Raw genomic sequence first — 17,500 nt, 5'->3', positions numbered from 1 at the left:
CAATTGGTGACAAAAAAAATCCACAAATTAGCCGCACCGTCTTATAAGCCGCAGGGTTCAAAGTGTAGGAAAAAATTAACGGCATATAGTCCGGAATTTACCATACCATGAGATACCAACTTTATTTATAACAACCACAGTTGAAGAACAAAGGGCTGTACACCACAAAGAAATACAGGCAAAGGACAGACTAAAAAATAACATTTAAAACAGAAGTAAAATACACATTGAAAAAGCTAATACAATTTACCCTAAAATCTATTTGTTAGATAAAAAGCAGTTAAAAAGTTAAAAACAGTTAAAAAAGTTAAAAACAGTTTAAAGTCTCATGCAACATATCGCTAAGTTGGCAACACTGAAACAATACAAAAAAGTATACGACGAGGGTGATGGCGGCTTCAAACTCTTCAACCGTCCTTCTCTTTGACGCACTGCCATCAGAAGAGTCAGCTTCACGTTTGATGGACAAAACACAGGGAAAAAAGTACGAGTTTGTGTGTCGAAAAATATATGTTCTTATTGTTGCCCGAGGTTTTGTCCTGGTCTCAAACTGAGTACCCCCTCCTATAGGAGCTTAGTTTGAGAGTTGCTTTTTTGTCCTTTTTTTTTGCCATGTTTACCTTTTTTCTTTTTTTTTTACAGGGCGCCGCCCTTGTGGCGACCCATTAGTCCTGTTGTGTACGCCACTGGAACTGCATGCACTGAAAACTCAGTTTGTTGTAATTTTTAGTTCTATTCTATTCTAAAAACAAGAAAAGTGACATTTTGTCCTTCCTCAGAGTATGAATTATTCCTCCCTGCGCACGCAACTACTTCCAGACTTGGGAACACAAGGACCGCTTACTTCTAATCCTACAGGCAACACTTCCACGCGGGGGGGAAAAAAAAAATGGACTAGGTGAGCGAAACGTTGCAATTTGTAGAAGTAAATGCAGCGTGTGCAGGTGGTGAAGATGTCCGTGTGCTGCTGCTGCCTAGACGGGCCTGCAGCCACGCGAGGCTTGATTAGATTTTGATAGTGATCTGGGTCTGTGATTCCTACTATTAGATGATTATTGCACACCTCCCCCCCACCCCACACGCTACACACATATTGGATATCGGGATTTAATTCCAAATCCAATCCCACACCCCACCTCGCGCCTGCCGAGGTCAAAAAATCGATTTCACCTTCAATGTAAGAAAAAGACGGACAGCTCGGCATCCTTAGGAGGACTCCTGATAGTTAGCTCGCCTTCTTCCTTCCTCAAGTCAGCACGCTTTCCCTCATCCTCGACTTGCCTGGGCAGCTGCTGTAAGAAATGAGACATGGCTGGTGTGTGTGTGTGTGTGTGTGTGTTCTTGTATTTCTACCCTTCTTGAGACATCAACAAGGAAAAGTACCGTCCATATGAGGAGCGGTGAACAAGTTAGGACATAAATCATGGTCCCAATACGGAAAACCATTGCATCTAATAGAGAATGTCTCATTTGCACCCCTGATGGTGAAATCTATCAAAATTAGGGTGTTCCCAAAACGGGGGGATTTTTCTAAATTTTTTAAAAAGTGCTCCCCCTCTGGTCAACATATGAAATAACAAGTGTGTGTAAGAAATAGAAATGAGCCCCCTTTGGCCAAAATTAATTAAAAAAAAAAAATCTATGCATATAGAGACATACTGTAATAACTTGAAGTAAATAATGAAGATTAAAAACAATTACCAACAACAACAAAAATTCAAATTTTTTTTTTAACAAAAAGCAGTCTTTTTCTCACATGTCGCCTTTTTTCTTATACAATTGGGAAAAAGTTGTCATATTCTTTCTGCTTCTGTAATATTGGAATCTTTTCTCATAAAATTATTACTTTTTTTTTATGTAAACTTATTACTTTTTAATGCAAAACGGTGACATTCGTCATAAATAAAATTCTGACTTTCATCACAATGTTGCCAATTGTTTTGTTGTTCTTGTAAAACTGACATTTTTTGAGTAAAATGATGACTTGCCATAATTTTGCTAAGTGAAATTCTGATTATAATTACAATATTGCCTAAATTGTAAACTTTTCTTATAAAATTGGGACTTTTGTCGAGTAAAATTACTACCCTTTTCATAAAATTGCCAACATGTTCAGCTTTTCTTGTAAAATTGCGACTGTCATTGAGTAAAATTCCAGGTTTTATCATAATATTGCACACATTTTCAGTTTTTCTTGTAAAATGTTGGCTTGCGTTGAGTAAAATGACGACTTTTATTATAATACTGCCAAAATTCCAAGTTTTTCTTGTGAAATTGTGACCTTTTTCTTGTGACATTCCAACTCATTTTTCACAAAAAGCTTTTTCATATGTGCGTAGTATGTTATTAATGTTGTAAATACAAATCTTTATATGTCTAGAAAGGCTGGTACTAAAGAGGTAGGCATTTTTCGGAAGTGTCAAGAACGTCAGACATACAAGAATGTGTGTGTGTGTGTGTGTGTGTGTGTGTGTGTGTGTGTGTGTGTGTGTGTGTGTGTGTTCTTGTATTTCTACCCTTCTTGAGACATCAACAAGGAAAACTACCTTCCATATGAGGACCGGTGAACAAGTTAGGACATAAATCATGGTCCCAATACGGAAAACCATTGCATCTAATAGAGAATGTCTCATTTGCACCTCTGGTGGTGAAATCTATCAAAATTAGGGTGGTCCCAAAAAGGGGGGATTTTAAAAGTGCTCCCCCTCTGGTCAACATATGTAATAAAAAGTGTGTGTAAGAAATAGAAATGCGGCCCCTTTGGCCAAAATTCATTAAAAAAATAAATAAATAAATGTATATAGAGACATACTGTAATAACTTGAAGTCAATAATGAAGATTAAAACATTGTATATATTTTTTAACAAAAAGTCTCTCACAATGTGTCGCCTTTTTACTTATACAATTGGGAAACATTTCTCATATTCTTTCTGCTTCTGTAATATTGCAATATTTTCTCGTAAAATTATTACTTTTTTACGTAAACGTATTACTTTTTAATGCAAAATGGTGACATTCGTCATTTAATGTTGCCAATTGTTTAGTTGTTCTTGTAAAACAGTGACATTTTTGCTAAGTGAACATTCCGATTATTATTATAATATTGCCTAAATTGTAAACTTTTCTTATAAAATTGTGACTTTTGTCGAGTGAAATTACGACCCTTTTCATAAAATTGCCAAAATGTTACGCTTTTCTTGTAAAATTGCGACTGTTATTGAGTAAAATTCCAGGTTTTATCATAATATTGCACACACTTTCAGTTTTTCTGGTAAAACGTTGGCTTGCGTTGAGTAAAATGACGACTTTTATTATAATACTGCCAAAATTCTAACTTTTTCTTGTGAAATTGTGACCTTTGTCTTGTGAAATTGAGACCTTTGTCTTGTGAAATTCCAACTCATTTTTCACAACAAGCTGTTTTATATGTGCATTGTATGGATATATTAGGGATGTCCGATAATGTTTTTTTGCCGATATCGGCAAAAAAACAACTCTTTAATTACCGATACCGATATCAACCGATGTATACAGTCGGGGAATTAACACATTATTATGCCTGATTTGGACAACCAGGTATGGTGAAGATAAGGTACTTTTTTTTTAAAAATTAATAAAATAAAATAAGATAAATAAATTAAAAACATTATCTTGAATAAAAAAGAAAGTAAAACAATATAAAAACAGTTACATAGAAACTAGTAATGAATAAAAATGAGTAAAATTAACTGTTAAAGGTTAGTACTATTAGTGGACCAGCAGCACGCACAATCATGTGTGCTTACGGACTGTATCCCTTGCAGACTGTATTGATATATATTGATATATAATGTAGGAACCAGAATATTAATAACAGAAAGAAACAACCCTTTTGTGTGAATGAGTGTCAATGGGGGAGGGAGGTTTTTTGGGTTGGTGCACTAATTGTAAGTGTATCTTGTGTTTTTTATGTTGATTTAATAACAAAAAAAAAAACAAAAAAAAATGATACCGATAATAAAGAAAATTGATACCGATAATTTCCGATATTACATTTTAACGCATTTATCGGCAGGCCGATATTATCGGACATCTCTAGTATATATTATTAATGTTGTAAATACAAATATTTATATATCTAGAAACGGTGGTCATAAAGAGGTAGGCATTTTTCAGAGGTCTCAAGAAGGTCAGAAATACAAGAGTGTGTGTGTGTGCGTGTGTGTGTGTGTGTGTGTGTGTGTGTGTGTGTGTGTGTGTGTGTGGAGGCCGACTTCTTGCTCGCTGTCATTTCCCGGCGCCTGTGAAACGGTGCCGGGCTCCGACGGGCTTTGTTGTAAATCACCATCAGCCGACAGCAGCCTGCAGCACGCTTTCTGCCGCCCGCCGCCTCACTAATACATCTTGTTCAATTGTGGCGAGGAGGAAGACGGCGCACTTTCACTTCCTGCGTCGTCCACGCCTTTTTCTCGCACCTGAGCGGACAGCCAGTCTGGCAGTTTGCGAAGCTAACGCTCATAATTAGAAAGGCTGTGGAGCTCATCCAGTAAGTGTGTGTGTGTGTGTGTGTGTGTGTTGGCAGCCTCCTCTTCAACATTGGCAACACTTTCTTGTCTCCCACCCAGCAAAGAAAACAACAAAACCAAGTGATTCCATCCTCACGCACCATGATTCCTCTCATCGCCACTTCTTAGTATGCACGCTGTTAGTTTCATCCGCACGGAAGATAGATTTACGACTCCGACGTAAATGCCGCACAAAGCAGGGGAGCTAATTAGCCATTGTTCCGTGAGGTGTGAATGCTGGGATCCACTCGCCTTCATCCCCGCGCCTAATGGGGAGCCAAGCGAGGACTTTTTTATTTATTTTTGGAGGCGGGTTTAGGGAAGTTCTGGCCTGCGTCCATCTTCACAATCCACCCCCTGAGTGAGGAACCCTGCGGAGATGCTGCCTGGCCACCAACTTTGAGAGTTCCCGCGTCATCCGAGCCGACCTTCAGGGTAGACATGTGACGTTCGCGAACGAATCGAGTCTTTTGCGCGAACGACGAGAACCGATTGCAAGGTGTGAGCTGCTCGTTTGGGAGACGGTTTTTTTTATGCACGCGCAAATTTAGCGTCGGCAATTGCCCACTCTGCACGTGCTGCCTTCCGATATTGTCCAACTCTTAATTACCGATACCAATATCAACCATATATACAGTCGTGGAATTAACACATTATTATGCCTAATTTTATTGTGATGCCCCGCTGGATGCATTAAACAATGTAACAAGGTTTTCCAAAATAAATCAACTCAAGTTATGGAAAAAAATGACAACATGGCACTGTGGGGGGTGTATATTATACCGCCCCGGAAGAGTTAGTGCTGCAAGGGATTCTGGGTATTTGTTCTGTTGTGTTTATGTTGTGTTACGGGGCGAATGTTTGTCATTCTTGTTTGGTGTGGGTTCACAGTGTGGCGCATATTTGTAACAGTGCTAAAGTTGTTTATACGGCCACCCTCAGTGTGACCTGTATGGCTGTTGACCAAGTATGCTTGCATTCACTTGTGAATGTGAAAAGCCGTAGATATTATGTGACTTCACCGGCACGCAAAGAAAGTGCCTTTAAGGTTTATTGGCGCTCTGTACCTCTCCCTACGTCCGTGTACACAGCGGCATTTTAAAAAGTCATGAATTTTACTTTTTGAAACAGATACCGATAATTATGAAACCGATACCGATAATTTCCGATATTACATTTTAAAGCATTTATCGGCCGATATTATCGGACATCCCTATATATAACCCTAACCCTAACCTTTATATGTTCCCCTATTGTCCAAATAACTCTAAATTAAGTCTTTGTTACTTAGACAATGTTCCCCATACTAAAATGTTACCCTTTTTTTTTTTAACAAAATAAACTGCTGTTCTAAATGTGTCCACTGGATGTCACAATAGCAATTCTGTTAGGCAAGCAAATGGTTTGTACCGAGGCCAAGCAAGAGGTACACAGTAAAGGGTGACTGTGGCTCCTCCTCCTCCTTGACCCACATTTAACGTAAAAACTGCCGTTTTATGTCTTTTGCTTTGAACACATCGTTATTTGGCCCAAAATGTCTCTGTCAAACACAAGAAAAGTGAACTCAACCCTTTTGAATAGTTTTTAACTCCGTTTCTTACGGTTTGTTGAGTGAGCACTTGATTGCTATGTGGACATAATAAAAAAAGGTATTTGATACCTAGAAGAGTTTACATGTTGTGTTTTTGTTCAATCCCAGAAAGACTGTGACTTAAAGTTTAATCCTGAGACGAAGTCTAAGCTCATTGTGTTTTTGAAGCTGCACCAATTTCCTCTGAATTTCCAACAAACTTGAAGTGTTTTGTCCAGAGGATTATTTGTACGTTTTCAGAATGTGCTCCTTCTATTTTTGGCCAAAGTAAAACAAAGAAAACAACCTGGAGTTGTCTTTATTTTTAAGTCATCATGCCATGATTTTACCATTACGGCCCACTTGGGAATAGATTTTCCTCCATGCGGCCCCTGAGCTAAAATGAGTCTGACACCCCTGTTCTATATTGTCATTACTGCCACAAGTGGTGGAAAAGTGTATTACAACTGAGTATTGCTCTGCGGCCCATACAGACCACAGCTGAGAACCAGATTTTTTTGGCGGCCCTCTAGACCAGTGTTTTTCAACCACTGTGTCGCGGCCGTGAGATACAGTCTGGTGTGCCGTGGGAGATTATCTAATTTCACCTATTTGGGTTAAAAATATTTTTTGCAAACCAGTCATTATAGTCTGCAAATTATGTGTTGTTGTTGAGTGTCGGTGCCGTCTAGAGCGCGGCAGAGTAACCATGTAATACTCTTCCATATCAGTAGGTGGCAGCAGGTAGCTAATTGCTCTGTAGATGTCGGAAACAGCGGGAGGCAGCGTGCAGGTAAAAAGGTGTCTAATGCTTAAACCAAAAATAAACAAAAGGTGAGTACCCCTAAGAAAAGGCATTGAAGTTTAGGGAAGGCTATGCAGAACGAAACTAAAACTGCTACAAAGTAAACAAAAAAAGAATGCTGGACGACAGCAAAGACTTACTGCGGAGCAGACACAGCGCCCACAATGTACATCCGAACATGACATGACAATCAACAACGTCCCCACAAAGAAGGATAACAACTGAAATATTCTTGATTGCTAAAACAAAGTACAAATCCCGTTTCCATATGATTTGGGAAATTGTGTTAGATGTAAATATAAACAGAATACAGTGATTTGCAAATCATTTTCAACCCATATTCAGTTGAATATGCTACAAAGGCAACATATTTGATGTTCAAACTGATAAACATTTTTTTTTGTGCAAATAATCATTAACATTAGAATTTGATGCCAGCAACACGTGACAAAAAAGTTGGGAAAGGAGGCAATAAATACTGATAAAGTTGAGGAATGCTCATCAAACATCGAACATCCCACAGGTGAACAGGCAAATTGGGAACAGGTGGGTGCCATGATTGGGTGTAAAAGTAGATTCCATGAAATGCTCAGTCATTCACAAACAAGGATGGGGCGAGGGTCACCACTTTGTCAACAAATGCGTGAGCAAATTGTTGAACAGTTTAAGAAAAACCTCTCTCAACCAGCTATTGCAAGGGATTTAAGGATTTCACCATCTACGGTCCGTAATATCATCAAAGGGTTCAAAGAATCTGGAGAAATCACTGCACGTAAGCAGCTAAGCCCGTGACCTTCGATTCCACAGGCTGTACTGCATCAACAAGCGACATCAGTGTGTAAAAGATATCACCACATGGGCTCAGGAACACTTCAGAAACCCACTGTCAGTAACTACAGTTGGCTTTGCTGGGCCTGAGATCATCTAAGATGGACTGATACAAAGTGGAAAATTGTTCTGTGGTCTGACGAGTCCACATTTCAAATTGTTTTTGGAAACTGTGAACGTCGTGTCCTCCGGACCAAAGAGGAAAAGAACCATCCGGATTGTTATAGGCGCAAAGTTGAAAAGCCAGCATCTGTGATGGTATGGGGGTGTATTAGTGCCCAAGACATGGGTAACTTACACATCTGTGAAAGCACCATTAATGCTGAAAGGTACATACAGGTTTTGGAGCAACATATGTTGCCATCCAAGCAACGTTACCATGGACGCCCCTGCTTATTTCAGCAAGACAATGCCAAGACACGTGTTACATCAACGTGGCTTCATAGTAAAAGACTGCTGGACTGGCCTGCCTGTAGTCCAGACCTGTCTCCCATTGAAAATGTGTGGCGCATTATGAAGCCAAAAATACCACAACAGAGACCCCCGGACTGTTGAACAACTTAAGCTGTACATCAAGCAAGAATGGGAAAGAATTCCACCTGAGAAGTTTAAAAAATGTGTCTCCTCAGTTCCCAAACGTCTACAGAGTGTTGTTAAAAGGAAAGGCCATGTAACACAGTGGTGAACATGCCCTTTCCCAACTACTTTGGCACGTGTTGCAGACATGAAATTCTAAGTTAATTATTATTTGCAAAAAATAAATAAAGTTTATGAGTTTGAACATCAAATATCTTGTCTTTGTAGTGCATTCAATTGAATATGGGTTGAAAATGATTTGCAAATCATTGTATTCCGTTTATATTTACATCTAACACAATTTCCCAACTCATATGGAAACAGGGTTTGTAGATGCGGGAAATATCGCTCAAAGTAAGACATGAAACTGCTACAGGAAAATACCAAAACAAGAGAAAAAGCCACCAAAATAGGAGCGCAAGACAAGAACTAAAACACTACACACAGGAAAACAGCAAAAAACTCAAAATAAGTCTGGGTGTGATGTGACAGGTGGTGACAGTACACCTACTTTGAGACAAGAGCTACATTGATGCATGCTTGGTTATGCTTTAAAGTCATATCCAACAATTGCGACAACTTTTTACTGTCAACTGAGTTTCGTGTTTTTTTATTGATTTCTGCTGGTGGTGTGCCTCCGGATTTTTTCAGCGCAAAAAATGTGCCTTGGCTGTAAAAAGGTTGAAAAACACTGCTCTAGAGGGCGCTCACGGCCCAACACTGATATGAATGAAGCGAGTGATCGCAGTTAAAAAAAGATAAGGAGCCAGTCTTCTGAACGGCTCCTCAAAAGCCATAAATCCTGTCTCTATTTCAGAGGGCCTAAATGGAAACAGACTGGAAACACTTCTTCATGCACTCCAGTTTTTTGCATGAAACGCGGTCGCACAAAGATGGCGGGCGCACAAAAAAACGACAAGTGACTGATGTGTTTTTGTCTGGTGTAGAAACACAAAACTTCAATGTGTGCCACGTTTTCGTCACCTCGTGAGTCAGGTCCTTCTTCACACACTTTGACGGCGGCCGCAGCCAAAAAGTCACAGCATCAAAGCTTTCTGAGCACATTAGCCAAGAAAGGCGGCCGCTAATACAAAGCTAAAGGTTAGAACAGCCGACTTGTTTGTTTTTTTTCACGCCGACTCTGACTCACGCCGCCAAACAAACAAGATAGCTCGCTGCCCCGAGGTGCTCTTTACTTCTTCAAATGTCCATTAGAGCCACCGGGGCCGCACGCTCCCGAGACGTCCACGACCATGCGCGGGGACACGGGGACTGATGTTATTAGCTCCAGATGCTGCCTGGCAGAGGGGCGGCGGAAACATCCGCCATCATCCAAACGATGTCGCCCATCTGGAGCGCACATAACATCATCAAGTCGGGTCAGCGGTCACCCTCGCGGGGTGAAGAGCCACCATCATGTGACGTCACGGCCCCCGCAGGGACAGGGGAGTCAGGCAGATGGAAGCTTTTATTTTGAAGCCCCCCCCCTCCCCACAAATACACACACTCTCTCTCTACCATAATCTGCTGAGTTTGGGCGATGAGCAAGATGAAATGTGAGCGAGTGTCTTTTATAATCTGAGCTCTGCTTTAGAGGATGCAAATGGCTTCGATGGCTCTTTTCCCCCCGTACCTTGCTTGTCACATCAGCTCTGGTGGCCCCCCACTGGACCCCAAAAACACACACACACACACACACACACACACACACACACACACATGAAGCCATGCTATTTGCAGATCCTTTAAATATTCAACACCTGCCGTGTTTCCTGTACCACTTTGATCAGCCTCACATTCCACTGTGCAGCTTTCATCTCGCAGGCATCAAACCAGCGCAACCTGGACTGCAAACCTGCTCTCACCTCTCTCAGCTGCACAATTTGTCCGGGTAATAACGTGTAAGCGATTAAGGATTTATGGATGTACAGAGAAAAAAAATAATAGAACTGACCATTCACATGTAAGCAGGAGGACATGCCCTTAGACCCTGTCAGAGCTTAGTACAGCCCTGCAGGAGGGGCTAAACCAGGGCTGTCAAACGTACGGCACCGTGGGCCGGATCAGGCCTGCGGGATGAGTTTGCTAAGTATAAAAATGAACCTGAAATTTTTGAGTGAAAGAAACTGCTGTTCTAAATGTGTCCACTAGATGTCGCAATAACAATTCTTTGTATCTTTGTAGATGATGCAACACATGTACAAAATAAACCACATTATGTAAGTACATCAGTCGAGGAAAATTATCAAACTATATTAGTGCAACAACTAATCGATTAAATCGATTAAAATCTATTATAAAAATAGTTGGCGACTAATTTAGTCATTGATTCGTTGTATGTATGCTATGCGCATGTGCAGAGGCAATTTATTTTTTTATAAACCTTTATTTATAAACTGCAACATGTACAAACAGCTGAGAAACAATAATCAAAATAAGTATGGTGGCAATATGCGTTTTTCCCCCCAATAAAATACTGGAAAGGATAGAAATGTAGTTTGTCTCTTTTATCCGATTATTAATCGAAGTAATAATCAACAGATTAATCGATTATCAAATTAATCATTAGTTGCAGCCGTAAACTGTATAAATAACATACTGTAATTTATCTAAATTAACACCAATGAGTTGACTCTTATCCCATAATTTATTCAGAATGTATAAATAACGACAAATAAAGATAAAATACTATTAACCGCAACATGTAAGTGTACATTTCAAAATGTGCTTGTTCTATTTTTAAACAAAGATCTGAAGTTGTCTTTATTTTTAAGTTATTGTGCCATGATTTTACCAGTCCGGCCCCTGGTCCAAACTTTCACCAACTTTATTGCATTTTTAATGAAATATACATTACAAAAAGGTCCCATTCTATTCAGCCGCAACTCTAATATAAGTCAAACAAAAATATACCCAAAAAAAATATGCCGACCATCCGCCACCTCTACCGAGGCGTCGCACCTGCCTGCATCCGACTATCGCTGCAGGAGGCTGGGGGGAGTAGCAGCGCAACTCCCCGTGCGGGAGTGGAAGCCAACCAAGTTTTTTATACCCGCATTAAAGAGCACAAAGAAGGCTTCTGTGTAAGCGCAAAAGTCGCTGTTTAAAAAAATAAAAAAATAAAAAAAGTTGTCAATAAAAACAAGTCATATGGAATTAAGTGTCGCTAATGAATAATGAAACACAGCCGAGTTGAAGCGACTCGTCACCCCCATCATGCGACATCACTGACCGCCTACTCGTCATCCTCCAACCCGCCAACACGCCTCCGAGAGCGGACAACAAGACGAGCCTCTCACCTGGTGTGGCGGCGGTGGTGCTGGTGGTGGTTGACGGCGCTACTTTCGTCCCCGGTGCCTGGAAGAGAGAGTATCCGATTGAGAGCAGCCTGCGTCGGCCGCACACCGCAACTGCGCCGCGCACGTCCGCTCCTCGCTGGGTGGATGTCGCCGAGGCTGAGAGGGGGACGCCAGCCGCCCATTGGCTGCCGAGTCCCCGGCAGCATGCGGCGGGCGAGGGGCGGGGGGTAGAGGGGTGGAGGGAGGAGAGAAAAACAAATTAAAACAAACACCCCAAAAACAAACAAGTTTAACACGATTTTGTAATTAATTTTCTAATTATATGTGTTTTATTATTTTGAGGAACATTGCAAATCATTGTTTTTTTTGTCTTTAATTACAGCAAAATGTCACATCATAAGGAATGTATGCCATTATAAGATTGGGGAATTGTTATACATGACAGAATTTCTGTGCAAAACCAGTTGACGATGAAAAAGTCCTGATAAATTGTGTAAATGTAATCATCTATAATAACTGTGAACTGTTAACAAATAAGAAATAATCAGAATCAGAAATACTTTAATAATCCCCGAGGAGAAATTAAGATGTTCAACACAATCCCATTCAAGAGCAGACAAACATTACAGGGAGACAGAACAAGATCAAACATTACAGGGAGACACAACAGGATCAAACATTACAGGGAGACGGAACAGGATCGCTGACGGGTCTGCCAACTTCCGGCGCCCCTTACAAAAAAGGCGAGAAACAGGTAAACGCTGGGAATGGGGGGCATAGTCATAGCACACATAAACATGTGTGTAAGAGGGAAACATCAAACATCAAAGAACACAAAGGACATTAAAGACATCCAAAGAGCAGAGCTTATGCAACTAGCCATTTCTACATACAGCTACATACTGTAAGTAAAAACAACACAAAAAACATAGATACTGTGGTGGCCTCTGCGGTGTTCCACGCCATCGTCTGCTGGGGTGGGGGGAGCCGACTCCACCCTCGGCCACCCACTAACTCTCGGCCAGTGTCCAGTCCGCATGGATGAGCGAGGATGCGTCGAAGGAGACTGAGGTGTCTGATACCTGCTCATTCAGCCAAGACACTGTGAAGCTTGTCCGTTGAAAACAGGACTCTGGACCACTCTGCAACTGTCCAGTACTTATTTTCCATAGCCCAAGTCAGATGCTTCTAGAGATATTAGAGCACTACATGCTTCCATCTGTTGAAAAGCTCTATGGAGATGATGATTTCATTTTCCAGCATGATCTGGCACCTGCCCACAGTGCAAAAACCACCAGTAACTGGTGTACTGATCATGGCATTACTGTCCTCGATTGGCTTGCCAACTCCCCTGACCTGAACCCCATAGAGAATTTGTGGGGTATTGTGAAGAAGAAGCTGAAAGACACCAGACCCAATAATGCAAATGATATATATATATATATATATATATATATATATATATATATATATATATATATATATATATATATACACACACACACACACATATACAGTCACAAAGTTTATATACACTTGTAAAGAACATAATGTCATGGCTGTCTTGAATATCTAATAATTTTTACAACTCTTATTTTTGTGTGATAGAGTGATTGGAGCACATACTTGTTGGTCACAAAAAAACATTCATGAAGTTTGGTTCTTTTATGAATTTATTATGGGTCTACTGAAAATGTGACCAAATCTGCTGGGTCAAAAGTATACATACAGCAATGTTAATATTTGCTTACATGTCCCTTGGCAAGTTTCACTGCTATAAAGAGCTTTTGGTAGCCATCCACAAGCTTCTGGCAAGCTTCTGGTTGAATTTTTGACCACTTTTCTTGACAAAATTGGTGCAGTTCAGCTAAATTTATTGGTTTTCTGACATGGACTTGTTTCTTCAGCATTGTCCACAGGACTTTGGGAAGGCCAATCTAAAACCCTATTTCTAGCCTGATTTAGCCATTCCTTTACCCAACTGCGCCCAAGACCCAATCTCTGGGCTGATGATTTTAGGTTGTCCTGAAGAATTTGGAGGTATTCTTCCTTTTTCATTGTCCCTTTTAAAGCACAAGTTCCATCCATCCATCCATCTTCTTCCGCTTATCCGAGGTCGGGTCGCAGGGGCAGCAGCCTAAGCAGGGAAGCCCAGACTTCCCTCTCCCCAGCCACTTCGTCCAGCTCTTCCTGGGAGATCCTGAGGCGTTCCCAGGCCAGCCAGGAGACATAGTCTTCCCTACGTGTGTCCTGGGTCTTCCCTGTGGCCTCCTACCGGTCGGGCTCTAAACACCTCCCTAGGGAGGCGTTCGGGTGGCATCCTGACCAGATGCCCGAACTACCTCATCTGGCTCCTCTCGATGTGGAGGAGCAGCGGCTTTACTTTGAGCTCCTACCGGATGGCAGAGCTTCTCACCCTATCTCTAAGGGAGAGCCTCGCCACCTGGCAGAGGAAACTCATTTCGGCCGTTTGTACCCGGGATCTTGTCCTTTCGGTCATAACCCAAAGCTCATGACCATAGGTGAGGATGGGAACGTAGATCGACCGGTAAATTGAGAGCTTTGCCTTCCGGCTCAGCTCCTTCTTCACCACAACGGATCGATACAGCATCCGCATGACTGAAGACGCCGCACCCTTTCCTCACTCGTGAACAAGACTCTGAGGTACTTGAACTCCTCCACTTGGGGCAGGGTCTCCTCCTCAACCCGGAGATGGCACTCCACCCTTTTCCGGGCGAGAACCATGGACTCGGACTTGGAGGTGCTGATTCTCATCCCAGTCGCTTCACACTCAGTGAGAGCTGAAGATCCTGGCCAGATGAAGCCATTAGGACCACATCATCTGCAAAAAGCCTAATCCTGCAGCCACCAAACCGGATCCCCTCAACGCCCTGACTGCGCCTAGAAATTCTGTCCATAAAAGTTATGAACAGAATCGGTGACAAAGGGCAGCCCTGGCGGAGTTCAACCCTCACTGGAAACGTGTCCGACTTACTGCCGGCAATGCGGACCAAGCTCTGACACTGATCGTACAGGGAGCGGACCGCCACAATTAGACAGTCCGATACCCCATACTCTCTGAGCACTCTCCACAGTACTTCCCGAGGGACACGATCGAATGCCTTCTCCAAGTCCACAAAGCACATGTAGGCTGGTTGGGAAAACTCCAATGCACCCTCAAGGACCCTGCTGAGAGTATAGAGCTGGTCCACAGTTCCACGACCAGGACGAAAACCACACTGTTCCTTCTGAATCCGAGGTTCGACTATCCGGCGTAGCCTCCTCTCCAGTACACCTGAATAGACCTTACCGGGAAGGCTGAAAGCACCAGTTCCATAGGCAGCAAAACAGGCCCAGAGCATAATACTACCACCACCATGCTTGACGGTGGGAATGATGTTCCTGGGATTAAAGGCCTCACCTTTTCTCCTCCAAACATATTGCTGGGTGTTGAGGCCAAACAGCTCTTTTTTTTCATATGACATCACATGGACAATGACAAGACCTTCTGGAGGAAAGTTATGTGGTCAAATGAAACACAAATTGAGCTGTTTGGTCACAGTACCAAATAAAATTGCTTTGAGGTCGGTGAGCAACACCAGAATTATTCCGTACATTAGGTGCACAGTCGAGTTTTGAGAAAAAAAATGTTTTAGGTGCGCCTTATAGTCCGGAAAATACAGTAATGATGACATGAAATTATTACACATGGCTCCTTTAAATATACTTGTAAAATAAAAATAAAAATTGTCTTGTTTTTAATGAACACTTAGACCTACTACCCTACTGTATTTGAATGTTGATCATTATGGTGGTACTTGGAGAGCCAAATGTTTTCTGAGGTGGTACTTGGTTTGAGAACCACTGGGAGCGATCATTGTTGAATTTGAGTTTGTACGTCTTATTTTGTTTATTAACAGGATTATCAGAAAACTTTGGGCCCAAATGAGGAAGAAGCTCCAAAATATTTGAACATATTTGAGACAACGAAGACATATTGTTTTAGTGCTTATGAACAGTGTACGGATTCTTCTTTAACATATAAATAGAAACAGTTTCAGAGCACACGCATTAAAAGGATAGAGAAATAATTTTTAGCATTGAAGTAAATATGCATTCTAAACTGCTCTTAAATCAAAATATTGTGTGATCGACAGTGTTGGGTTAGTTACTGAAAACCAGTAACTAGTTACAGTTACTAGTTACTGTGAAAAGTAACAATTTAGTTACTTCTATTTTATTTTAATTTTTTTAAAGCCGCCTTTAATGCCCTTTTAGCCTTCATTTCAGTGCTGTTATTGCACTGGAGAATAATACAATCTGTTGATCAACTTGACATGCATTTGCATCACTGAACTCTGCTAAGCAATGTGGTCTACATACAACACACAAAGACAAAGATATGTTTCAAAGGGCCAATTTGTTTCAGGCTAGAACAAATTGACAAAACTATTTCAAATAGCTGCAACATAACATACATAAGTAACAAACAGCATAATAACAACATAGCTGTAAACCAAGGAAGGCACACACTACATACACAAAGCCTAACCAGGCGTTTTTTCTCTCTCAAGGAATTGTGAAATAAAATCATGTCTGAAGCCCAAAACACTCTACACATTTCCCCAATTTTAGTTTAGAGATAAGGAAAGATTAGCCTGGCCCATTAGGATCCCTCTTTATGTTTGTGAACTTTATAGTCTATACATTTAGAGTGATGTGATAATCAAACACTCTAGAAGTCTAGAATGAAAGAGTATATAAGAGAATTGACAGAGTGTGTGTACCTTCAGTGCTGAATGATGAGCAGAGGCAGAGTTTGGAGTGTTTTCTTTAGCTCGCTTTCCATTTTTATGTCTTCACTGTCCACTGTGTCCAGGTACGTGGAAAATGTTTTCCGTGCCATTTGCTGTTTGATGCCCGATATCATGCTAATTAGCTCCATGAAAGCGGGTGACTCCACTGTAGAAATAGCCTGCATGTCTTCTCGCACATACGCTGCAATGGCTCTATCAATTTGTCCTGGCTAGCAGTCCCTCCGTTAAAATCCAGCCGCTGTTGCTTGAATGGTGGTGGAGGGGAAGTGTCTCTCTCTTTACTAGCTTTGTCGAAGCATGTTGCTTTTGTAGGTGTTTCACCAGATTTGAATTGCTGTTTTGGGCAGTAGATAGGATCGTTGATCCAAGACACAACTTACATTGAACTAAAATGTTCTTTTCTTTGCGCTCGACTGTCATGTCTTTGGTCATGTTTTGTTTAGTTATGTTTTGCTTGGTTTTTGGACACTTTTTAGTTCCTGTTTTCACTCCCTTGCTTTGTCACCATAGCAACCATTAGTTTCACCTGGACCCCATCCTCATGTCACGCACCTGTCTCACGTTTTCACATTTTGAGTCACGCACCTGCTGTCACTAATCATGTCACTATTATTTAAGCTTCCAGTTGCCAGGCTGTCTTTCTGGCGACATCACTCTGCTTCATGCCATGTTTACGGTTTCATGCTTAGTTCACGCTGCTTGTTTCATAGTCCATGCTGCCCTGTTCACGTCATCGCAAGTTTTGTTTATTAATGCCACTGTTTGTGTTTTTGTTTCATGTTCATCGTTAATTGCCTTTGTGCTAGTCTTTTGTTTCATTAGTCAAGTTTGTTCTCCGCCATTGTGCGCACCTTTTGTTTGCTTCTTTTTTTGAAGTTATAGTGTTAAAATAAAAGATGGCATTACCTTCACGCCATGTCCTGTCCAAGTTCACTTGCATCTCGGGAAAACAACCACTCCATAGTCCACGTCCTGACATCGACAAAAGAAAAGTAGTGAGAATATCTCCATGTTAAGAAACTCGACTTTGGCTCCGCCATGATGTCTTGTTAGTAAACAC

At 41.3% G+C, this 17,500-nt stretch overlaps 1 protein-coding gene across 3 annotated transcripts in view; it reads right to left on the bottom strand.

The window, feature by feature from the left end:
* Positions 1 to 17,500, bottom strand: part of LOC133609487 (cadherin-6-like) — a 156,828-nt gene that overhangs the window by 120,354 nt on the left and 18,974 nt on the right. For 2 of the 3 annotated variants that reach the window (XM_061965100.1, XM_061965101.1), the window contains exon 1: positions 11,624 to 11,808. In XM_061965100.1, the coding sequence (XP_061821084.1) occupies positions 11,624 to 11,805 (182 nt within the window). In that variant the 5' untranslated portion in view covers positions 11,806 to 11,808. Of the gene's footprint in view, positions 1 to 11,623; positions 11,809 to 17,500 lie in introns of those variants that run through there. The other variant, XM_061965102.1, reaches the window with a different exon arrangement.

The sequence above is a fragment of the Nerophis lumbriciformis genome, linkage group LG07, assembly GCF_033978685.3.
Source record: "Nerophis lumbriciformis linkage group LG07, RoL_Nlum_v2.1, whole genome shotgun sequence".
NCBI lineage: Eukaryota > Metazoa > Chordata > Actinopteri > Syngnathiformes > Syngnathidae > Nerophis > Nerophis lumbriciformis.
The sequence above is the reverse complement of the archived record's forward strand: the minus strand, read 5'-3'. Positions and strand labels throughout refer to the sequence as shown.